Source organism: Mobula hypostoma, chromosome 3 (genome assembly GCF_963921235.1).
Source record: "Mobula hypostoma chromosome 3, sMobHyp1.1, whole genome shotgun sequence".
Classification (NCBI taxonomy): Eukaryota; Metazoa; Chordata; class Chondrichthyes; order Myliobatiformes; family Myliobatidae; genus Mobula; species Mobula hypostoma.
The window spans coordinates 115,092,504-115,117,504 of NC_086099.1; the positions used below are offsets into that span (position 1 = coordinate 115,092,504).

General features: G+C 47.3%; 1 protein-coding gene across 1 annotated transcript in view; it reads right to left on the reverse strand.

Moving 5' to 3' along the window:
* Positions 1–8,716, reverse strand: part of LOC134343723 (coxsackievirus and adenovirus receptor homolog) — a 31,956-nt gene extending 23,240 nt beyond the window's left edge. Inside the window, exon 1 of the mRNA XM_063042474.1 lies at positions 8,494–8,716. Coding sequence (XP_062898544.1) covers positions 8,494–8,557 — 64 coding nt within the window. The 5' untranslated portion in view covers positions 8,558–8,716. The remainder of the gene's footprint in view (positions 1–8,493) is intronic.
* Between the last annotated feature and the right edge of the window lie 16,285 nt (positions 8,717–25,001).

Here is a 25,001-nt window from a genome sequence, read left to right on the forward strand (position 1 = left end):
TTGTGTGAAGATTCTCTCTCTCTCTCTCCCACCATCTCCCCCAGTATTGTGTGAAGATTCTCTCTCTCTCCCTACCACCATCACCCTCAGTATTGTTTGAAGATTCTGTCTCTCTCTCCCTCCCACCATCTCCGACAGTATTGTCTGAAGATTCTCTCTCTCTTTCTCTCACTCCCTCCCACCATCTCCTCCAGTATTCTGTGAAGATTCTCTCTCTCTCTCTCGCTCCCACCATCTCCTCCAGTATCGTGCGAAGATTCTCTCTCTCTCTCCCTCCATCTCCCCCAGTATTGTGTGCTGATACTCTCCCTCTCTCCTTTCTCTTTCTCTCCCTCACACCATCTCCCCCAGTATTGTGTGAAGATTCTCTGATTCTCTTTCTCTCTCCCTCACACCATCTCCCCCAGTATTCTGTGAAGATTCTGTCTCTTTCTCCCTCCCACCATTTCCCCGAGTATTGTGTGAACATTCTCTTTCTCTCTCCCTCTCACCATCTGCCCCTGTATTGTGTTAAGATTCTCTTTCTCACACCCTCCCACTATCTACTCCAGTATTGTGTGAAGATTCTCTCACTCTCTCCCTCCCACCATCACCCCCAGTAGTGTGTGAAGATTCTCTCTCTCCCTCTCCCTCCCACCATCTCCCCCAGTAGTGTGTGAAGATCCTCTCCCTCTCTCCTTTCTCTCCCTATCCCACCCACCATGTCCCCCAGTGTTGTGTCAAGATTCTCTCTCTCTCTTCCTCCCACCATCTCCCCCAGTATTGTGTGAAGATTCTCTCTCTCGCCCTCCATCTCCCCCAGTATTGTGTGAAGATACTCTCCCTCTGTCCTTTCTCTCTCTTTCCCCCACCATCTCCCCCAGTATTGTGTAGATGATTCACTCTCTCTCCCACCATCTCCCCCAGTATTGTTTGAAGATTCTCTTTCTCTCTTTCTCCCACCATCTCCCCCAGTATTGTGTGAAGATTCTTTCTCTCTCTCTCTCTTTCTCTCTCTCCCTCCCACCATGTCCCCCAGTATTGTGTGAAGATTCTCTCTCTCTCTCTCCCTCCCACCATCTCCGCCAGTATTGTCTGAAGATTCTCTCTCTCTTTCTCTCTCTCGCTCCCACCATCTCCTCCAGTATCGTGCGAAGATTCTCTCTCTCTCTCCCTCCATCTCCCCCAGTATTGTGTGACGATACTCTCCCTCTCTCCTTTCTCTCTCTCTCCCTCCCACCATCTCCCCCAGTATTGTGTGAAGATTCTCTCACTCTCTTTCTCTCTCCCTCCCACCATCTCCCCCAGTATTCTGTGAAGATTCTGTCTCTTTCTCCCTCCCACCATCTCCCCGAGTATTGTGTGAACATTCTCTTTCTCTCTCCCTCCCACCATCTGCCCCTGTATTGTGTGAAGATTCTCTTTCTCACACTCTCCCACCATCTACTCCAGTATTGTGTGAAGATTCTCTCACTCTCTCCCTCCCACCATCACCCCCAGTATTGTGTGAAGATTCTCTCTCTCTCTCTCTCCCTCCCACCATCTCCCCCAGTATTGTGTGAAGATTCTCTCTCTCTCTCTACCACCATCACCCCCAGTATTGTGTGAAGATTCTCTCTCTCCCCACCATCTCTCCCAGTATTGTGTGAAGATTCTCTTTCTCTCTCCCTCCCACCATCTTCCCCAGTATTGTGTGAAGATTCTGCCTCTCTCTCCCTTCTCTCTCTCTCCCTCCCAACATCTCCCCCAGTATTGTGTGAAGATTCTCTCTCTCTCTCTCCCACCATCTCCCCCAGTATTGTGTGAAGATTCTCTCTCTCCCTACCACCATCACCCTCAGTATTGTTTGAAGATTCTGTCTCTCTCTCCCTCCCACCATCTCCGACAGTATTGTCTGAAGATTCTCTCTCTCTTTCTCTCTCTCCCTCCCACCATCTCCTCCAGTATTCTGTGAAGATTCTCTCTCTCTCTCTCGCTCCCACCATCTCCTCCAGTATCGTGCGAAGATTCTCTCTCTCTCTCCCTCCATCTCCCCCAGTATTGTGTGCTGATACTCTCCCTCTCTCCTTTCTCTTTCTCTCCCTCACACCATCTCCCCCAGTATTGTGTGAAGATTCTCTTTCTCACACCCTCCCACCATCTACTCCAGTATTGTGCGAAGATTCTCTCACTCTCTCTCCCTCCCAACATCTCCTCCAGTATTGTGTGAAGATTCTCTCTCTCTCTCTCCCTCCCAACATCTCCTCCAGTATTGTGTGAAGATTCTCTCTCTCCCTCCCAACATCTCCCCCAGTATTGTGTGAAGATTCTCTCTCTCTCCCTCCCACCATCTCCCCCAGTATTGTGTGAAGATTCTCTCACTCTCTTTCTCTCTCCCTCCCACCATCTCCCCCAGTATTCTGTGAAGATTCTGTCTCTTTCTCCCTCCCACCATCTCCCCGAGTATTGTGTGAACATTCTCTTTCTCTCTCCCTCCCACCATCTGCCCCTGTATTGTGTGAAGATTCTCTTTCTCACACCCTCCCACTATCTACTCCAGTAGTGTGTGAAGATCCTCTCCCTCTCTCCTTTCTCTCCCTCTCCCACCCACCATGTCCCCCAGTGTTGTGTCAAGATTCTCTCTCTCTCTTCCTCCCACCATCTCCCCCAGTATTGTGTGAAGATTCTCTCTCTCGCCCTCCATCTCCCCCAGTATTGTGTGAAGATACTCTCCCTCTGTCCTTTCTCTCTCTTTCCCCCACCATCTCCCCCAGTATTGTGTAGATGATTCACTCTCTCTCCCACCATCTCCCCCAGTATTGTTTGAAGATTCTCTTTCTCTCTTTCTCCCACCATCTCCACCAGTATTGTGTGAAGATTCTCTCTCTCTCTCTTTCTCTCTCTCCCTCCCACCATCTCCCCCAGTATTGTGTGAAGATTCTCTCTCTCTCTCTCCCTCCCAACATCTCCACCATTATTGTGTGAAGATTCTCTCACTCTCTCCCTCCCACCATCTCCCCCAGTATTGTGTGAAGATTCTCTCTCTCGCCCTCCATCTCCCCCAGTATTGTGTGAAGATACTCTCCCTCTGTCCTTTCTCTCTCTTTCCCCCACCATCTCCCCCAGTATTGTGTAGATGATTCATTCTCTCTCCCACCAACTCCCCCAGTATTGTGTGAAGAATCTCTCTCTTGTCCTCCATCTCCCCCAGTATTGTGTGAAGATACTCTCCCTCTGTCCTTTCTCTCTCTTTCCCCCACCATCTCCCACAGTATTGTGTAGATGATTCACTCTCTCTCCCACCAACTCCCCCAGTATTATGTGAAGAATCTCTCTCTCTCTCTCTCTCCCCCCCATCATCACCTCCAGTATTCTGTGAAGATTCTGTCTCTTTCTCCCTCCCACCATCTCCCCGAGTATTGTGTGAACATTCTCTTTCTCTCTCCCTCCCACCATCTGCCCCTGTATTGTGTGAAGATTCTCTTTCTCACACCCTCCCACTATCTACTCCAGTAGTGTGTGAAGATCCTCTCCCTCTCTCCTTTCTCTCCCTCTCCCACCCACCATGTCCCCCAGTGTTGTGTCAAGATTCTCTCTCTCTCTTCCTCCCACCATCTCCCCCAGTATTCTGTGAAGATTCTCTCTCTCTCCCTCCATCTCTCCCAGTATTGTGTGAAGATACTCTCCCTCACTCCTTTCTCTCTCTCTCCCTCCCACCATCTCCTCCAGTATTGTGTGAAGATTCTCTCGCTCTCTCTCTCCCACCATCTCCCCCAGTATTGTGTGAAAATTCTCTCTCTCTCTCTCTTTTTCCCCCACCATCTCCCCCAGTATTGTGTGAAGATTCACTCTCTCTCCCTCCCTCCCACCATCTCCCCCAGTATTGTGTGACGATACTCTCCCTCTCTCCTTTCTCTCTCTCTCCCTCCCACCATCTCCCCCAGTATTGTGTGAAGATTCTCTCACTCTCTTTCTCTCTCCCTCCCACCATCTCCCCCAGTATTCTGTGAAGATTCTGTCTCTTTCTCCCTCCCACCATCTCCCCGAGTATTGTGTGAACATTCTCTTTCTCTCTCCCTCCCACCATCTGCCCCTGTATTGTGTGAAGATTCTCTTTCTCACACCCTCCCACTATCTACTCCAGTAGTGTGTGAAGATCCTCTCCCTCTCTCCTTTCTCTCCCTCTCCCACCCACCATGTCCCCAGTGTTGTGTCAAGATTCTCTCTCTCTCTTCCTCCCACCATCTCCCCCAGTATTGTGTGAAGATTCTCTCTCTCGCCCTCCATCTCCCCCAGTATTGTGTGAAGATACTCTCCCTCTGTCCTTTCTCTCTCTTTCCCCCACCATCTCCCCCAGTATTATGTAGATGATTCACTCTCTCTCCCACCATCTCCCCCAGTATTGTTTGAAGATTCTCTTTCTCTCTTTCTCCCACCATCTCCCCCAGTATTGTGTGAAGATTCTCTCTCTCTCTCTTTCTCTCTCTCCCTCCCACCATCTCCCCCAGTATTGTGTGAAGATTCTCTCTCTCTCTCTCCCTCCCAACATCTCCACCATTATTGTGTGAAGATTCTCTCACTCTCTCCCTCCCACCATCTCCCCCAGTATTGTGTGAAGATTCTCTCTCTCGCCCTCCATCTCCTCCAGTATTGTGTGAAGATACTCTCCCTCTGTCCTTTCTCTCTCTTTCCCCCACCATCTCCCCCAGTATTGTGTAGATGATTCACTCTCTCTCCCACCAACTCCCCCAGTATTGTGTGAAGAATCTCTCTCTCTCTCTCCCCCCCATCATCACCCCCAGTATTCTGTGAAGATTCTGTCTCTTTCTCCCTCCCACCATCTCCCCGAGTATTGTGTGAACATTCTCTTTCTCTCTCCCTCCCACCATCTGCCCCTGTATTGTGTGAAGATTCTCTTTCTCACACCCTCCCACTATCTACTCCAGTAGTGTGTGAAGATCCTCTCCCTCTCTCCTTTCTCTCCCTCTCCCACCCACCATGTCCCCCAGTGTTGTGTCAAGATTCTCTCTCTCTCTTCCTCCCACCATCTCCCCCAGTATTGTGTGAAGATTCTCTCTCTTGCCCTCCATCTCCCCCAGTATTGTGTAGATGATTCACTCTCTCTCCCACCATCTCCCCCAGTATTGTTTGAAGATTCTCTTTCTCTCTTTCTCCCACCATCTCCCCCAGTATTGTGTGAAGATTCTCTCTCTCTCTCTTTCTCTCTCTCCCTCCCACCATCTCCCCCAGTATTGTGTGAAGATTCTCTCTCTCTCTCCCTCCCAACATCTCCACCATTATTGTGTGAAGATTCTCTCACTCTCTCCCTCCCACCATCTCCCCCAGTATTGTGTGAAGATTCTCTCTCTCGCCCTCCATCTCCCCCAGTATTGTGTGAAGATACTCTCCCTCTGTCCTTTCTCTCTCTTTCCCCCACCATCTCCCCCAGTATTGTGTAGATGATTCATTCTCTCTCCCACCAACTCCCCCAGTATTGTGTGAAGAATCTCTCTCTTGTCCTCCATCTCCCCCAGTATTGTGTGAAGATACTCTCCCTCTGTCCTTTCTCTCTCTTTCCCCCACCATCTCCCCCAGTATTGTGTAGATGATTCACTCTCTCTCCCACCAACTCCCCCAGTATTGTGTGAAGATTCTCTCTCTCTTTCTCTCTGTCTCTCCCTCCCACCATCACCCCCAGTGTGATGGTGGGAGGGAGAGACAGAGAGAAAGAGAGAGAGAATCTTCACACAATACTGGGGGTGATGATGGGAGGGAGAGAGAGAGAGAGAGAGATTCTTCACACAATACTGGGGGAGTTGGTGGGAGAGAGAGTGAAAATCTTCACAGTATTGTGTGAAGATTCTCTCTCTCTCCCTCCCACCATCTCCCCCAGTATTGTGTGAAGATTCTCTCTCTCTCTCCCTCCCACCATCTACCGCAGTATTGTGTGAAGATTCTCTCTCTCTCTCCCTCCCACCATCACCACCAGTATTGTGTGAAGATTCTCTCTGTCTCTCTCTCCCTCCCTCCATCCCCTCCAGCATTGTGTGAAGATTCTCTCTCTCTCTCCCTCCCACCATCTCCTCCAGTATTGTGTGAAGATTCTCTCTCTCACTCCCATCTCCCCCAGTACTGTGTTAAGAATCTCTCTATCTCTCCCTCCCACCATCTCCTCCAGTATTGTGTGAAGATTCTCTCTCTCCCTCCCAGCATCTCCCCCAGTATTGTGCGAAGATTCTCTCTCTCTCTCTCCCTCACACCATCTCCCCCAGTATTATGTGAAGATTCTCTCTCTCTCTCACTCCCACCATCTCCCCCAGTATTGTGTGAAGATACTCTCCCTCTCTCCTTTCTCTCCCTCTCCCACCCATCATGTCCCCTAGTATTGTGTCAAGATTCTCTCTCTCCCTCCCAACATCTCCCCCATTGTGTGCAGATTCTCTCTCTCTCTTCCTCCCACCATCTCCCCCAGTATTCTGTGAAGATTCTCTCTCTCTCCCTCCATCTCTCCCAGTATTGTGTGAAGATACTCTCACTCACTCCTTTCTCTCTCTCTCCCTCCCACCATCTCCTCCAGTATTGTGTGAAGATTCTCTCGCTCTCTCTCTCCCACCATCTCCCCCAGTATTGTGTGAAAATTCTCTCTCTCTCTCTCTTTTTCCCCCACCATCTCCCCCAGTATTGTGTGAAGATTCACTCTCTCTCCCTCCCTCCCACCATCTGCCCCAGTATTGTGTGAAGATTCTCTCTCTCTCCCTCCCACCATCTCCCCCAGTATTGTGTGAAGATACTCTCCCTCACTCCTTTCTCTCTCTCTCCCTCCCACCATCTCCCCCAGTATTGTGTGGAAATTCTCTCTCTCTCTCTCCCTCCCACCATCTCCCCCAGTATTGTGTGAAGATTCTCTCTCTCTCTCCCTCCCACCATCTCCCCCAGTATTGTGTGAAGATTCTCTCTCTCTCCCTCCCACCATCTCCCCCAGTATTGTGTCAAGATTCTCTCTCTCTGTCCATCCCACTATCTCCCGCAGTATGTATGATTCTCTCTCTGTCTCTCTTTCTCTCTGTCCCGCCCACTATCTCCCCCATATTTTGTGAAGATTCTCTCTCTCTTTCCCTCCCACCATCTCCCCCAGTATTGTGTCAAGATTCTCTGTCTCTTTTTCTCTCTCTCCCTCCCATCATCTCCCCCAGTATTGTGTGAAGATTCTCATATCTCTCTCTCCTTTCTCTCTCTCTCCCTCCCAGCATCTCCCCGTTTTTTTCTCTTCCCCATCTCTCTCTCTCTCTCTTCAAACTCACCCCTGCTCTCTTTTCCTATCTAAATCCTTTTCTAACCCTTCTCTGCCTGTCGTTATCTCGCTCTCTGTTTCTCTCCCCCCCGCCTGCCGTTTGTCTCTTTGTCCCTCTTGCCGCCCTCTCCACCATTTTTTTTGCTTTTCTTTCTCTTCTGACAAACGGCCTGTCAGGAGAAATGTTGAGAGATCTCTGCTTTGCTCTCCTGATAACATGGAGCTGACCCAATCCCGTCCCCCGACCGTGTCCAGCTCCCTCAGTCCCGTCCCCCTGACAGTGCGGTGCTCCCCAGTCCCGTCCCCCTGACTGCGTGCAGCTCCCTCAGTCCCGTCCCCCTGACTGCGTGTGCAGCTCCCTCAGTCCCGTCCCCCTGACAGTGCGGTGCTCCCCAGTCCCGTCCCCCTGACAGTGCGGCGCTCCGCAGTCCCGTCCTCCTGACTGCGTGTGCAGCTGCCTCAGTCCCGTCCCCCTGACAGTGCGGTGCTCCCCAGTCCCGTCCCCCTGACAGTGCGGTGCTCCCCAGTCCCGTCCCCCTGACAGTGCGGCGCTCCGCAGTCCCGTCCTCCTGACTGCGTGTGCAGCTGCCTCAGTCCCGTCCCCCTGACAGTGCGGTGCTCCCCAGTCCCGTCCCCCTGACAGTGCGGTGCTCCCCAGTCCCGTCCCCCTGACAGTGCGGCGCTCCGCAGTCCCGTCCTCCTGACTGCGTGTGCAGCTGCCTCAGTCCCGTCCCCCTGACAGTGCGGTGCTCCCCAGTCCCGTCCCCCTGACTGCGTGTGCAGCTCCCTCAGTCCCGTCCCCCTGACAGTGCGGTGCTCCCTCAGTCCCGTCCCCCTGACAGTGCGGTGCTCCCCAGTCCCGTCCCCCTGACAGTGCGGCGCTCCGCAGTCCCGTCCCCCTGACAGTGCGGTGCTCCCCAGTCCCGTCCCCCTGACAGTGCGGTGCTCCCCAGTCCCGTCCCCCTGACTGCGTGCAGCTCCCTCAGTCCCGTCCCCCTGACACTGTGGCGCTCCGCCAGTCCCGTCCCACCAACCGTGTGCAGCACACTCAGTACTCTCCCTCCAACAGTACGGCGCTCCCTCAGACCGGTCCTTCCGACAGTGTGCAGCTCCCTCAGTACTGTTCCTCCAACAGTGCGGCGCTCCCCAGTCTCATCCCCCACCCTGCACGACAGGGTGCAGCTCCCTCAGTCCCGTCCCCCCCCCCCGCCCGACATGGTGCAGCTCCCTCAGTGGTCTCTCACCTGTCAGCCATGCGAGCAGGAGGAAGGTGCAGACGGAGGCGGAGGGGATTGCCGGTTCTGCCATCTCCGGTCTCTGGGAACGCTGGCCGTATCCTCGCTGGGTGAGGTGCGCTTGGCTCGGGTGCTGAGCGATCCCATGCGCCGAGAGAGCAGCAACACCGTGCCCGCGTCACTGAGGCATGGAGTCGCTGCTCTGACGCCCGCTCTCCGAGGCGACCGTTTATTACCAGGGCGGGGAACCGGACCCACAGGTCCAACAGCATTCTCCGGGGCGGGCAGAGCTGGGCGTGGATGGTGGACAGTCAAACACTCCCGTCACAGACTGCTCCCCTCTGTCTTAATCCTCTCATCACCCTTCTCCCCTCAATGATTCCATCCCTCCCCTTCCCTTCCCCCTTCTCTCCTCAACCCTCTCGCTTCCCCTTCAACTCCTCCCTTCCCCTCCTCTTATCTCCCATTCTCTCTTTCTCCCCTCAACCCTCCCATCCCCTCGTCAACCCTCCCATCCCCTCGTCAACCCTCCCATCCCCTCCTCAACGCTCCCATTCCCTCCCTTTCTCCCCTCAACACTCCCATCCCCTCCTCTTCTCTCAACCCTCCCATCCCCTCCAGCTCCTCCAGCTCACAAGCCTCTGATACCCCTTTCTCTCAACTTTTCCATCCCCTCCCTTTCACTCAACTCATCCCATCCCCTCTTTTTCTCTTCAACCATCCTATCGCGTCCTCTTCTCACCTCAACTCCCCATCCCCCCTTCTCTCCTAAACCCTCCCAACCCCTCCCTTTCTCTCTGGAACCCTCCCATCCCCTCCTCCTCTCTCCTCAACACACTCAACCCTCCCTTTCTCTCCTGAATTCTATCCCCTCCCTTTCACTCAACTCATTCCATACCCTCTTCTCTCCTCAACCATCTAATTCCCTCCTCTTCTCACAACCCTTCCATCCCCTCCCTTTCTCGCCTCAAAACTCCCATGCCATTCTCTTCTCTCCTCAACCATCCCATCCCCTCCTTTTTTGTCTTCAAACCCCACATCCCATCCATTTCTCTGCTCAATTCTATGCCCCCCTTTCGCTCAACCCTCCCATTCCCTCCTTTTCTCTCCTCAACCCCATCCCCTCCTCTTCTCCCCTAAACCCTCCCACCCTCTCCTTTTCTCTCCTCAACCTTCTCAACCCTCCCAACCCTCCTGCTCTCTACAACCCTCCCATCCACTGCCTTTCTCTCAACTCATCCCATGCCCTCTTCTCTCTTCAACCCTCCCATCCCCTCTTCTTCTCTCAACTCTTCCATCTCTTCCCTTTCTCTCAGCTCATCCCATCCCCTCCTTTTCTCTCCTTAACACATCTATCCCCTCCTCTCCTCAATCCTCCTATCCCCTCCTCTTCTCTCAACACTCCCACCCCTCCTCTCTCCTCAAACGTCCTATCCCCTCCTCTTCTTTCCTCAACACTCCCACCCCTCCTCTCTCCTCAAACGTCCCACCCCCTCCTCTTCTCTCCTCAGCACTCCTATCCCCTCCTCTTTTCTCTTTAACCCTCACATTCCCTCTTTTCTCAACTCATCCATCCCCTCCTTTTCTTTCCTCAACATATCCACCCGCTCCTCCTCAATCCTATCCCCTCTTTTTCTCACAACACTCCCATCCCCTCCATCTCTCCTCAACCCTCCAATCCCCCCTTCTCTCCTCAACTCTTCCATCTCCTCCCTTTCACTCAACTCATCCCATTCCCTCTTCACTCCTCAACCCTCCCATCCCCTCCTCTTCTCCTCTCAAACTCTCATCCCCTCTTCTCTCCTCAACACCCTATCCGCTCCTCTTCTCTCCTCAACTCTCCCACCTCTCCCTTTCTCTCCTGAATTCTATCCCCCCTTTCACTCCTCTTCTCTCCTCAATACTCCTACCCTCCTGTTTCCTCAACCCCCCATTCCCTCCTCTTCTCCCAACACTCACATCGCCTTCTCTTCTCACCTTAACCCTCACATTTCCTTCACCTCTCAACCCTCTGATCCCCTCCCTTTCTCTCCTCAACTTTTCCATCCCCTCTTCTCTCCTCAACCTTCCCATGCCATCCTCTTCTCTCCTCAACCCTCCCACTCCTCCTTTTCTCTCCTCAACCATCCTATCCCCTTCCTTTTGTCTTCAACCCTCCCATCCCATCCATTTCTCACCTCAATTCCATCCCCCCTTTCTCTCAACTCATCCCATCCCCTCCTTTCTCCTCAACCCTCCCATCCTCTTCCTCCTTTCCACAACCCTCCCACCCCTCCTCTTCTCTCCTCAACCCTCCTACCCCTCCCTCTCTCCTCAACCTTTCCATCCCCTCCTCAACCAGCCCACCCCTTCCTCCTCTCAACTCTCTCACCCCTCCTCCTTTCTTCAAACCTCCCATCCCCTCTCTTTCTCTCAACATTTCCATCCCCTTTCTTTCTCTCCTTAACCCTCCCATTCCCTCCTCTTCTCTCCTCAACACTCCCATCCCCTTCCCTTCTCTCCTCAACCCTCCCATACCCTACACCTCTTAACCTTCTGATCCCCACCTTTCTCTCAACTCTTCCATCCCCTCCCTTTTACTCAACTCATACCATCCTCCCTTTTGTCTTCAACCCTCCTATCCCCTCCTCTCCTCAAACCTCCCATCCCCTTCTCTTCTCTCAACCCTCGTACCCCTTCCCTTTCTCTCCTCCACCTTTTCAACCCTCCCAACCCTCCCTCTCTCTACGACTACCCCATCCCCTCCTTTTCTCTGAACTCATCTCATGCCCTCTTCTCTCCTCAACCCCCATCCCCTCCTCTTCTCTCAACTCTTCCATCTCTTCCCTTTCTCTCAACTCATCCCATTCTCTCCTCAACCATCCCGCCCCTCCCTTTTTCTATTCAACTCTCTCATTCCCTCCCTTTGTCTCAATTCCATCCCCTACCTTTCTCTCAACTCATCCTATCCCCTTTTCTGTCCTCAACGTTCTGATCCCATCCTCTTCTCTCCTCAACCATCCCATTCCCTTCCTTTTCTCTTCAACTCTCCCATCCCTTCCTTTCTCCTCAACCCTCCCACCCCTCCTCTTCTCTTCAACCCTCCCATCCCCTCCTCTTCTCTCCTTAACTCATCCCTTCCCCTCTTCTTCTCTCCTCAACATTCCGACCCCCTCCCAAACTCCCCTCAACCATCAGGCTTTTGAAACAGTCAGGATAACTTCACTCGTCCCTTCACTGACCTATTTCCACAACCTCTGGACTCTCTTCCAAGGACTAATCATCTCCTTTTCTCGATATTTATTTATTATTGTTATTATATATTTTATCAGTCTTGTTTTCTTTTGGACAGTTTGTTGTATTTTGCACATTGGTTGTTGTCCGTCCTGTTGGATAGAGTCTTTCACTGACTCCATTGTGTTTCTGGTATTCACTGTGAATGCCCCCAAGAAAATTAATCCAGGATTGTATATGGTGACATACATGGACTTTGATAATAAATTTACTCTGAACTTTGAACCAGGCTTCAACTCTCCCCACCACTACCATCCCAGGCCCCACAGACAGTGACAGACTCGGCTCCTGCCTACAGGCTGAACACTGGACCCTGGACTCCAATTTCACCAATCTGCAAACCCAGGGGGCCATTGGAACTTGTTCCGTAATCCAGCTGACCTGAGCGGGTAGCCTCGTCCAGTCTCTGGCCATCTGAATCCGACTACGGCTATCCCAAGTCTATACCGCTGGTCTTCGAGCGATAACCCATATCCTTGTCCGTAAACCCTAATGTGATCCCAACTGCCTGAAGGGAGTCCACACAGGATCGGAAAAAAAGCTGTACAGCATGTACCAAGGAGAGCATTCGGTCAGGGTGCATCACTGTCTGGTGTGGGGGTGGGGGGGGGGGTCACTGCACAGGAACAGAAAAAGCTGCAGAAAGTTGCAAATTCAGCCGTCTCCAATATGGGCACTGGTCTCCCCAGTACTGATGATATCTTCAATAGGAGATGCTTCAAAAAAAGCAGCATCCATCATTAGGGCCCCTGTCACCAACCAGGCCATCCCTCTTCTCACGCTACCATCAGGGAGGAGGTATATTATTTATAGTTTTTCCAAACCATTCCCCTCTCCCCTTCACTCCCACAATGCCCTCCCTCCATGGCTTTTCTATTACATAGGCCAGTACAGGCCCTTCGGCCTGCGGTGACGTAACGACCTTCCCTCCCACAGCCTGTTTGTCCCTCTCCCTCTTATTAAATCAGGTTTCACATCACTGGCATATGTCGTGAAATTTGTTGTTTTGCAACAGCTACTACTACTACGTCGACTCAGGCCTAGGGGGCCGGCGTCGGGCACGATGACGGACTCTCCACTTCTCCCTCTCCCTCAGTTCATCTAAATTAGCTGCGCCGCTGTCTTCTGGGAGTGTGTTGACCATAGTCTTGGGAGGGCGCCCAGGGTTCATCGTCCCATGCTTGGGCTCCCATATGATGACTAGCCTGGCAGGTTGCTCAGGGTGGCGTAGACAGTGCCCCGCTAGTTACAGTCTTCTCGCCTCGATTTTAGTGGTGAGCATCGGTACGTCGTCATAGAGCTCGACGTTCGTCATGTGCTTTTGCCAACCCACGTCAAGAGCCATCCGGAGCATTCGTGTATAGCAACCACCTAGAGACTTTAGCATAGTGTCGGTGAGTGTCCACGTCTCGCATCCGTACGTGAGAATGGACTCTATGACTGCTATGAAGATTCTCTTTTTAAGTCCTCTGGTCAGGTTTGACTTCCAGATTTCCTTCATGTCATTCATAGCCCTCCACACCAGCGCCTTCTGTATCTTAATGTCCTTCTCCAAAGTCATCATTTTTACTTGTAGTCAAAGACTTTCTTAATGGTATCATTCTCTACTGTCTTGAGAGTACCTTCGTCTCAGTTAAACGCCATGTATTCTGTCCTCTTAGCATTTAGGTGAAGTAAAACTTTATTGCACTCAATTTCCACTTTAGTCAGTATCTGCTGTGCTTCCTCCATCTGGTCAGAGAGCAGGACTATGTCCTCTGCAAAATTGAGATCTGCGAGTGTAACTGGTCTGACCCTTTTGGTTCGTCCTGGTTTTATGGTAAAACCAAGCTTGTCATGATCTTTGGTAGCTTGACTCAGAGCGTAATCAAGGACGATTATAAAGATGTAGGGTGCCAAAGTGTCTCCTTGCAGCACACCAGCTAGGAGCTCGAACACTGCTGTTTCTCCATCTGGTGATACAACTTTCGCCATGGTTTTGGTATAGCTGGACTCTATTGCTCTCAGTAGATGGTCTGGTCTGGCATGGTAAGCTTTCAGGATCTTCAGCATTTTACCTCGGTGAATTGAGTCAAAAGCTTTGTGAAAATCGATGTAAGTAAGCACGGCAGGTAGGTTGTTCTTCTTGACTTCCTCGATGATCCTACGGAGAGCAAGTATTTGCATTACTATTGTGCGCTTCTGCCGAAAACCATTCTGATTGAATCTTAACTTAGGGTCAATGGCGGTGCGAATCCTATTCAAGATCATCCGATTTCTGATTGCAGCAGCAGTACAGAGAAATGCATGATTTTAAAGAACTATGAATTACAACGAGTATATATAAAATAAAATCAAATAAGTAGTGCAAAAATACAAGGGAAAATAGTGAGGTAGTGTCCATGGGCACGAATGAGAGCATCCTGACTGGCTGCATCATTGCCTGTTATGGGAACTGTACCTCCCTCAATCGCAGGACTCTGCAGAGAGTGGTGTGGACAGCCCAGCACATCTGTAGTTGTGAACTTCCCACGATTCAGGACATTTACAAAGACAGGTGTGTAAAAAGGGCCCGAAGGATCACTGGGGACCTGAGTCACCCCAATTACAAACTATTTAGCTGCTGCCATCCAGGAAACGGGTACTGCAGCATAAAAGCCAGGATCAACAGGTCTGGGATAGCTTCTACCACCAGGCCATCAGACTGATGAACTCACGCTGATTTGACTGTATTTCTACGTTACATTGACTGTTCTATTTATTATAAATTATTATAAATTACTATGATCGCCATCGCACATTTAGACAGATGTAACAAAGATTTTTACCCCTCATGTATGTGAAGGATGTAAGAAATAAAGTCAATTCAATTCATTCGGTTCCACTCAGAAATCTGATGGTGGAGGGGAAGAAGCTGTTCCTGAAATGTTGAGTGTGTGTCTTGAGGCTCCTGTAGCCCCTCTGTGATGGAAGCAATAAGAAGTGGGCATGTTCTGGGTGGTGGGGGTCCTCAATGATGAGACATCACCTTTTGAAGGTGTACTCCATGCTGGATATGCCTGTGTCCATGATGGAGCTGACTGAGTTGACAACTCTGCAGCTTTTCCCGATCCCATACAGTGTGCCCTCACACCTGACAGTGATGGAACCAGTTAGAATGCTGTCCTCGGTACACGAGGTACAGCTTTTTCCAATCTTGTGCAGTGTCCTCTCACACCAGACGGTGATGCACCCTGCCAGAAGGCTCTCCACGGTACATATTATGGAATTTTGCGTATATCTACTTAACGTATATGGTCTACTATTTCCCTCCGATCCCTGCGCTCACTCCATCCTTGTCATTATTCCCCACCCTCTCCTTCTATGCCTCACCGCTCACAACCTACTGATCTCTCACTTGGCGCACCTCGATTAATGTTCTTTAAGTGCGCCTCCTCCCCCGTCTACATTCCCCTTTCCAATCTCCCTATCCTTTCTTTTTATTCACAACCCCTCTCCCTTGTTTTCTAACCCCAGAACTGCCCTCTGGCCCTACATCCCTTCCTCCATCCAATCTTCACCATCTTCCTCTTTCACTTTACACCATCACTTTCTCCATCCAATCCCACTCCATTCCTCTGAGAGCCCAACAGTTTCTCCATCCCTCTCTCTCTCTCCATCCAATCCCACTCCATTCCTCTGTGAGTCCAACAGTTTCCCCATCCCTCTCTCTCCATCCAATTCCACTCCATTCCTCTGTAAGTCTAACAGTGCCCCCATCCCTCTCATCATCCCTCTCTCCAACCAATCCCACTCCATTACTAATTTGTAAATATCTAAAAAAGTGTACATTAGATAAATCATATTTATCCACTAACTGAGAAAAAGACATTAAGCAGTCCCCTAAAAACAAATATGAAAAAGTTATTATTCCATTGGTTTTCCAAATTAAAAATACCTTATCCAAAATTGATGTTTTGAAAAAATAATTGAGATGGATATTACTGTGAAGAATAAAATTATTTTGCTCAAAACTCTACGAAACTGAAACCAAATTCTTAATGTATGTTTAATAATGGGGTTAAAATCTCATCTACTAATCTTAGAAAACAAAAAAGGAAGAGAAGCTCCCAGTAAAGAGGCCAAAGAAAATCCTTCACCGAGTTTTCCTCCAAATTCAACCATGAAGGGCATTCATATATAACCATATAACCATCTAACCATATAACAATTACAGCACGGTAACAGGCCATCTTTCCAAAACCTCAAATAAGTAAGACCACTGCACCCTATCACTTCTCTGCATCATGAGAAACAATACATTCAGATTCTTTAGATGGAGAAGAATGAATAATATTTAATAATCTTCGAATGTTTAAGTGCAAATATCTATTTTTAATAAATCCGGTTCGGTCATTACAAATAACAGTAGGTAAAATACTCTCAAGTCTATTAGCCAAGATCTTAGAAAGAATTTTAAAATCCACATTCAGTAGAGAAATTGGTCTATAAGAAGCGCATTCAGATAAATCTTTATCTTTTTGAGGAATTAAAGAGATTGAAGCTTCATTAAAAGTTTTTGGGAGAGTCCCAGAGGATATAGAGTCAGTGAAAGTTTGACATACATGAGGTATAAGTATATCAGTAAAAGTCTTATAAAATTCCACTGTATATCCATCTGGTCCCAGAGCCTTAGCTGATTGGAGAGAGGATATAGCCCTTGCTATTTCCTCTTGTTTAATAGGGGCATCTAATGTATTCATATCTTGAATAGAAATTTTAGGTATATTCAATTTTTGTAAAAAACTATTCATAAAAGTAATATTGCCTGAAAATTCAGATTTATAAAGATTAGAGTAGAAATTCATAAATATCTTTTTAATTTCATAAGGATCTACCGTTTAAGTTCTATCAGGTCTTCGTATTTTCAGGATCTGTCTTCTAGCCATATTTGATTTTAAGTGACCAGCTAATTGAAACATAGAAACATAGAAAATAGGTGCAGGAGTAGGCCATTCGGCCCTTTGAGCCTGCACCGCCATTCAGTATGATCATGGCTGATCATCCAACTCAGAACCCTGTACCAGCCTTCCCTCCATACCCCCTGATCCCTTTAGCCACAAGGGCCATATCTAACTCCCTCTTAAATATAGCCAATGAACTGGCCTCAACTGTTTCCTGGGCAGAGAATTCCACAGATTCAGTACTTTCTGTGTGAAGAAGTTTTTCCACATCTCCGTCCTAAAAGCCTTCCCTTTATCCTTAAACTGTGACCCCTCATTCAGGACTTCCCCAACATCGGGAACAATCTTCCTGCATCTAGCCTGTCCAATAACTTTAGGATTTTATACGTATCAATAAGATCCCCCCTCAATCTTCTAAATTCCAGCGCGTATAAGCCTAGTCGATACAGTCTTTCATCATATGAAAGTCCTGCCATCCCAGGAATCAATCTGGTGAACCTTCTTTGTACTCCCTCTACGGCAAGAATGTCTTTCCTCAGATTAAGGGACCAAAACTGCACACAATACTCCAGGTGTGGTCTCACCAAGGCCTTGTATAACTGTAGTAGTACCTCCCTGCTCCTGTACTCGAATCCTCTTGCTATGAATGCCAGCATACCATTAGCCTTTTTCACCGCCTGCTGTACCTGCATGCCCACTTTCAATGACTGGTGTATAATGACACCCAGGTCTCGTTGCACCTCCCCTTTTCCTAATCCGCTACCATTCAGATAACAATTTGTTTTCCTGTTTTTGCCACCAAAGTGGATAACCTCACATTTATCCACATTAAATTGCATCTGCCATGAATTTGCCCACTCATCTAACCTATCCAAGTCACCCTGCATCCTCTTAGCGTCCTCCTCACAGCTAACACTGCCGCCCAGCTTCGTGTTATCTGCAAACTTGGAGATGCTGCATTTAATTCCCTCGTCTAAGTCATTAATATATATTGTAAATAACTGGGGTCCCAGCACTGAGCCTTGCGGTACCCCACTAATCACTGCCTGCCTTCCTGTCTGCCAACCAGTTCTCTATCCACATCGATACCATACCCCCAATACCATGTGCTTTAAGGTTGCACACTAATCTCCTGTGTGGGACCTTGTCAGAAGCCATTTGAAAATCCAAATATATTACATCCACTGGTTCTCCCCTATCCACTCTACTAGTTACATCCTCAAAATATTCTATGAGATTCATCAGACATGATTTTCCTTTCACAAATCCATGCTGACTTTGTCCGATGATTTCACCGCTTTCCAAATGTGCTGTTATTACATCTTTGATAACTGACTCTAGCATTTTCCTCACCACCGATGTCGGCTAACCGGTCTGTAATTCCCCGGTTTCTCTCTCCCTCCTTTTTTAAAAAGAAAGATTACATTAGCCACCCTCCAATCCTCAGGGACTAGTCCAGGATCTAAAGAGTTTTGAAAAGTTATCACTAATGCATCCACTATTTCTTGGGCTACTTCTTTAAGCACTCTGGGATGCAGACCATCTGGCCCTGGGGATTTATCTGCCTTTAATCCCTTCAATTTACCTAACACCACTTCCCTACTAACATGTATTTCCCTCAGTTCCTCCATCTCGCTGGACCCTCTGTCCCCTACTATTTCCGGAAGATTATTTATGTCCTCCTTAGTGAAGACAGAACCAAAGTATTTATTCAATTGGTCTGCCATGTCCTTGTTCCCCATGATCAATTCACCTGTTTCTGACTGTAAGGGACCTACATTTGTCGTAACCAATCTTTTTCTTTTCACATATCTATAAAAGCTTTTACAATCAGTTTTTATGTTCCCTGCCAGCTTTCTCTCATAATCTTTTTTCCCCTTCCTAATTAAGCCCTTTGTCCTCCTCTGCTGGACTCTGAATTTCTCCCAGTCCTCAGGTGAGCCACTTTCTCTGGCTAATTTGTATGCTTCTTCTTTGGAATTGATACTATCCCTAATTTCCCTTGTCAGCCACGGGTGCACTACCTTCCCTGGTTTATTCTTTTGCCAGACTGGGATGAACAATTGTTGTAGTTCATCCATGCGATCTTTAAATGCTTACCATTGCATATCCACCGTCAACCCTTTAAGTATCATTTGCCAGTCTATCTTAGCTAATTCACGTCTCATACCTTCAAAGTTACCCTTCTTTAAGTTCAGAATCTTTGTTTCTGAATTAACTATGTCACTCTCCATCTTAATGAAGAATTCCACCATATTATGGTCACTCTTACCCAAGAGCAAAAATAATTTGCCTGACTTGTCTCCATGTACATAAAATTGGCTTTTGGATTTAAGAAGTTGCTGTTCAATGGGAAAAGTCAAAAGCAAATCATGCTGTGCTTGGAATTCCACCCTTTCCTTAAAGAGATCTTCACTAGACATTACTGCATAGAGTTTATCCATTCCTTTAATCCTGTTGGTAATCAGTAAAAGTTCCGCCTTACTTTTCCTTCTTAAACCTACTGAATATGAAATTATCTGTCTCCTAAGAAAAGATTTCATCGCATCCCAGATAACCAAATTTGACATTCCCTCAGTTGTATTTAATTCAAAAAATAGAGAAAATTGCTCTTTAATATCTTGTAACAATGAAACATTAAATCTCTACTGAGGTATTTGAATATTATCAGAGAACTTCAAAGTTAGTTTCACAGGTGCATGTTCTGACAATGCAATGACGTCATACGCACACTCAGCAACAGAGGGCACCAATCGCGTATCCAGCAAAAAATAGTCAATTCTTGAATATTTATGGTATACATGGGGAAAAAAAGAGAAAATCTTTTTCTTCAGGGTATTTAAATCTCCAAATGTCCACCAGACCATATCTAATAAAAAAGAATTAATGCAAGTCGCAGCTTTATTAGGAAGCAACGGATTGGTGGACGATCTGTCAATCGACAGATTGAGACAGCAGTTAAAGTCACCGCCCATAATCAATTTATATTTATTTAAATTCAGAAATACAGAAAATAACTTCTTAAAAATTCAGGACTATCTATATTAGGTGCATATACACACACTAAAGCCACCTTTTGACCACATAACAGACCAGTGACAATTAAATGTCTTCCAATTAAATCAGTAACAGTATTAAAATGTACAAAGGAGATTTTAGAATTAATAAAAATAGATACCCCTTATTTTATTTATTGATAAAGAATGGAATAAGGGTCCCATCCAAAATTTAAAAAAGCAATTTTCATCCTGCCTACGGATATGAGTCTCCTGCGCAAAAATAATATCTGCATAATGTTTTTAATTTCTTAAAAATCTTTCTGTGCTTAATAGGTTGGTTCATACCATTTAAATTCCAAGATATTATGTTAATTTTATCAAGATCCTTATTTAAAGTTTAATTCAAAAATTTTATAAAGTAATCCAATGCGCAGGTCCGAACTAAATCGGAAGGAAGGGCGAAGCCTGACTCGATCAGAAAGAAAAGCAAGGTGGTTGACAAAACAAAACCCTCAGGACTGCCCAGTCGGAAAAAAAAACTAACTTAATAGATCAACACTCACAACACGCTGGAGGAACTCAGCAGGTTGAGCAGCATCCGTGGAAACAACGAGTCGGGAAGGGCCAGAACCCTTCGTCAGGACTTCATCGTTTCCACAGATGCTGCCCGACCTGCTGAGTTCCACCAACGTGTTGTGAGTATTGCTTTGACCCCAGCATCTGCAGGTTATTTTGTGTTTTAACCTAATAGATCTATCTCCCTCCACCTGAAGCCCTGAAACCATCCAATAGGCAGACAGCATGCTAATGTAATAACCCTTAACCGTTGTCTCAAGATAGCAGCCCCTAGTTACAAAGTAAAAGGTTACCACCACCAAAAAGACATAACAAAGAATACATAAAGAAGTTTCATATTATGTCTAACAATAGTTAAAACCGAATTAACGACGGCCATCTTAAATCCATTTAAAATACGCAGCCATGTATTCAAAAAAAGGATAATTCCAAGCAACTAATATAATACAACTAATATTAAAGACTTACAAATCAAAGAAAAAAAGTAAATATATATATGTTAAATTCAAAACTACATTAACTGTTAAAGCAAACAACAGATCTAAGTGAGTCAACCAAGTCCCGTGTCTGGGCATTCATAAAACGTGGAACGGACTTTCATCGATGGCGTTACAAACAACTTTCAGCTAAGGATCAACTTTTCACATTGCTTACGAAGTGGACTAAAACTTTTTTATAACTTTCCAACCGTCTTCTGGAGAGTCAATCCGTTTTATACGAGCATTGGGTGGAGTAATCATCAGAGGAGCCGGATAACGCAGAGACGGGCGCCGGTGAATTAAAAAAATGTTCCACCATAACTTCTCGATATTTAATTCTTTCAGCATAAATCTCTGGGGTAAAATCTTCAACTATACGAATCTTAGCTTCGTTATAAATTAACTTATCCCAAAATAATGCAAACACAGGATTACAGGACGTGGTTTCGTTTCGGCTGAAGGTTTAGGCCGTCGATTTTTGGTAAGCTCTGTACAATATCAGACGGGCTTCGAGAATGTCACTAAAGAGTGAATACAACATGTTCGAAAAAAACTTTAATGGCTCACCGGTTTCCGTATTTTCAGGCAAACCCAGTATGCGTAAATTCATCCTGCGATTTCTGCTTTCCAGATCAATCGTTTTCTTCTTAATTCTTGATAATTCTGAAGTAGTCTCATTAATTTTCTTTTCCATAAAAGGCACTTACAAATCCTGTTGTTTAGTAGTTCCCTTTCAATTCTATGCGTGCTCTGCTTAAGCGTGTGATGTCAATCTTCCATTCTCTTCAAAGATTCCTGAACTGCGAGAGTGGTTTTTTTCAAGCATTTTATTAGCGTTCGTCAATTTATCGATTTTGGTATCCACCGTACCGAACTTCACATTAATAGCTTCTGTTAAAGAGAGCTTTCTTTCTGAAGTAGAAGCTTACTCTGATTTTGTTTGTTGAGGTTCGTGAAGAGTTTTACCACTTTTTAATTCGGTGGCAGATCGAGTATAAGCCACCGTAATTAAATCGTAAATCCTTCAGCAAATATAATAATCTTCAAACTTAAAACGAATCTAGCAGTGGAAAGTAAGTGTGAAAGATGAAGCTATGACAAAAACGCCTTACTCCATACACTGCCAAGTGGAGACTCCCCACCCCGACTCCATTCCTCTGTAAGTCCAACAGCTCCCCCATCCCTCTCTCTCCATCCAATCCCACTCGTTTCCTCTGGTAGTCCATCAACTGCCTCCATCCCTCTCTCTCTCGATCCAATCCCACTCCATTCCTCTGTGAGTCCAAGAGTTCTGCCCATCCCAATCAGCATTCCCCTCTCTGCATCCAATGCCACTCTATTCCTCTGAGTCCAACAGTTCACCCCATCTCTCTCTCCCCATCCAATCCCACTCCATTCCTCTGTGAATCCAACAGTTCCCTCAACCCTCACATCATCCATCTGTATCCATCCACTCACACTCCATTCCTCTGTGAGTCCAAAACAACCCCCATACCTCTCTCTCCATCCATTACTTCTCCATTCTTCTGTGAGTCCAACAGTTCCCACATCCCTCTCTCTCTAAGCAATCCCACTCCATTCCTCCAACTGACTCCAACAGATACCCCATTCTTCCTTCTCCAAACCAATCCCACACCATTCCTCGGTGAGTCCAACAGTTCCCTCATCCCTCTGATCATCCTGCACTCTTCATGCAATCCCAATCCTTTCCTCTGTGAGTTGAAAAGTTCCCCCATCCCTCACACCATGCCACTCTTTCCATTCAATCCATTTCATTCCTCTGTGAGTCCAACAGTTCCCCTCATCCCGCTCTCACCATCGAATCCCACACCTTTCCAGTGTGTGTCCAAGAGTTCCCTCATCCCTCTCACCATCCCTGTCTCTCCATCCAATCCCACTCCATTTCACTGTGTTTCTAACTTTTCATCGATCCCTCTCTATACATCCAATCCCACTCAATTCGTTTGTGAGACCAACAGTTCCACCATCCCTCTCAGCTAATAAATCCCTCACCATCCCTCTGTGAGTCCAACGGTTCCCCCCAGCGGTCTCTCTCCATTCAATCCCTCTCCATTCCTCTGACCGAGTCCAACCGTTCCCACATCCCTCTCTGTATATCCAATCCCACTCCAATCCTCTATGAATCCAACACTTCCCCCAACCCTGTCACCATTCCTCTCTATCCATCCAATCACACTCCATTCCTCTGTGCGTCCAACGGTTCCCTCATCCCTCTCTCTCCATCCAACCCACTACATTCTTCTGTGAGTACAACTGTTCCCCCATCCATCTCTCTCCATCCAATTCCACTCCATTCCTCTGTGAGTCCAGCAGTTTTGCCGTCCCTGTCTCTCCAACCAATCCCACTCCATTCCTCTGTGAGTTCCACTGTTCCCCCATCCCACTCTCAACAAAGATAGACTGGCAAATGACACTTAAAGAATTGACGGTGGATATGCAATGGCAAACATTTAAAGGTTGCATGGATGAACTACAACAATTGTTCATCCCAGTTTGGCAAAAGAATAAATCAAGGAAGGTAGTGCACCCGTGGCTGACAAGGGAAATTAGGGATAGTATCAATTCCAAAGAAGTAGCATACAAATTAGCCAGAGAAAGTGGCTCACCTGAGGACTGGGAGAAATTCGGAGTTCAGCAGAGGAGGACAAAGGGCTTAATTAGGAAGGGGAAAAAAGATTATGAGAGAAAACTGGCAGAGAACATAAAAACGGACTGTAAAAGCTTTTATAGATATGTAAAAAGGAAAAGACTGGTAAAGACAAATGTACGTCCCCTGCAGACAGAAACAGGTGAATTGATTATGGGGAGCAAGGACATGGCAGACCAATTGAATAATTACTTTGGTTCTGTCTTCACTAAGGAGGACATAAATAATCTTCCAGAAATAGTAAGGGACAGAGGGTCCAGTGAGATGGAGGAACTGAGTGAAATACATGTTAGTAGGGAAGTGGTGTTAGGTAAATTGAAGGGATTGAAGGCTGATAAATCCCCAGGGCCAGATGGTCTGCATCCTAGAGTGCTTAAGGAAGTAGCCCAAGGAATAGTGGATGCATTAGTGATAATTTTTCAAAACTCGTTAGATTCTGGACTAGTTCCTGAGGATTGGAGGGTGGCTAATGTAACCCCAATTTTTAAAAAAGGAGGGAGAGAGAAACCGGGGAATTATAGACCGGTTAGCCTAACGTCGGTGGTGGGGAAACTGCTGGAGTCAGTTATCAAGGATGTGATAACAGCACATTTGGAAAGCGGAGAAATGTTCAGACAAAGTCAGCATGGATTTGTGAAAGGAAAATCATGTCTGACGAATCTCATAGAATTTTTTGAGGATGTAACTAGTAGAGTGGATAGGGGAGAACCAGTGGATGTGGTATATTTGGATTTTCAAAAGGCTTTTGACAAGGTCCCACACAGGAGATTAGTGTGCAAACTTAAAGCACACGGTATTGGGGGTAAGGTATTGGTGTGGGTGGAGAATTGGTTAGCAGACAGGAAGCAAAGAGTGGGAATAAACGGGACCTTTTCAGAATGGCAGGCGGTGACTAGTGGGGTACCGCAAGGCTCAGTGCTGGGACCCCAGTTGTTTACAATATATATTAGTGACTTGGATGAGGGAATTAAATGCAGCATCTCCAAGTTTGCGGATGACACGAAGCTGGGTGGCAGTGTTAGCAGTGAGGAGGATGCTAAGAGGATGCAGGGTGACTTGGATAGGTTGGGTGAGTGGGCAAACTCATGGCAGATGCAATTTAATGTGGATAAGTGTGAAGTTATCCACTTTGGTGGCAAAAATAGGAAAACATTATTATCTGAATGGTGGCCGATTAGGAAAAGGGGAGGTGCAACGAGACCTGGGTGTCATTATACACCAGTCATTGAAAGTGGGCATGCAGGTACAGCAGGCGGTGAAAAAGGCGAATGGTATGCTGGCAGTTATAGCGAGAGGATTCGAGTACAGGAGCAGGGAGGTACTACTGCAGTTGTACAAGGCCTTGGTGAGACCACACCTGGAGTATTGTGTGCAGTTTTGGTCCCCTAATCTGAGGAAAGACATCTTTGCCATAGAGGGAGTACAAAGAAGGTTCACCAGATTGATTCCTGGGATGGCAGGACTTTCATATGAAGAAAGACTGGATGAACTGGGCTTGTACTCGTTGGAATTTAGAAGATTGAGGGGGGATCTGATTGAAACGTATAAGATCCTAAAGGGATTGGACAGGCTAGATGCAGGAAGATTGTTCCCGATGTTG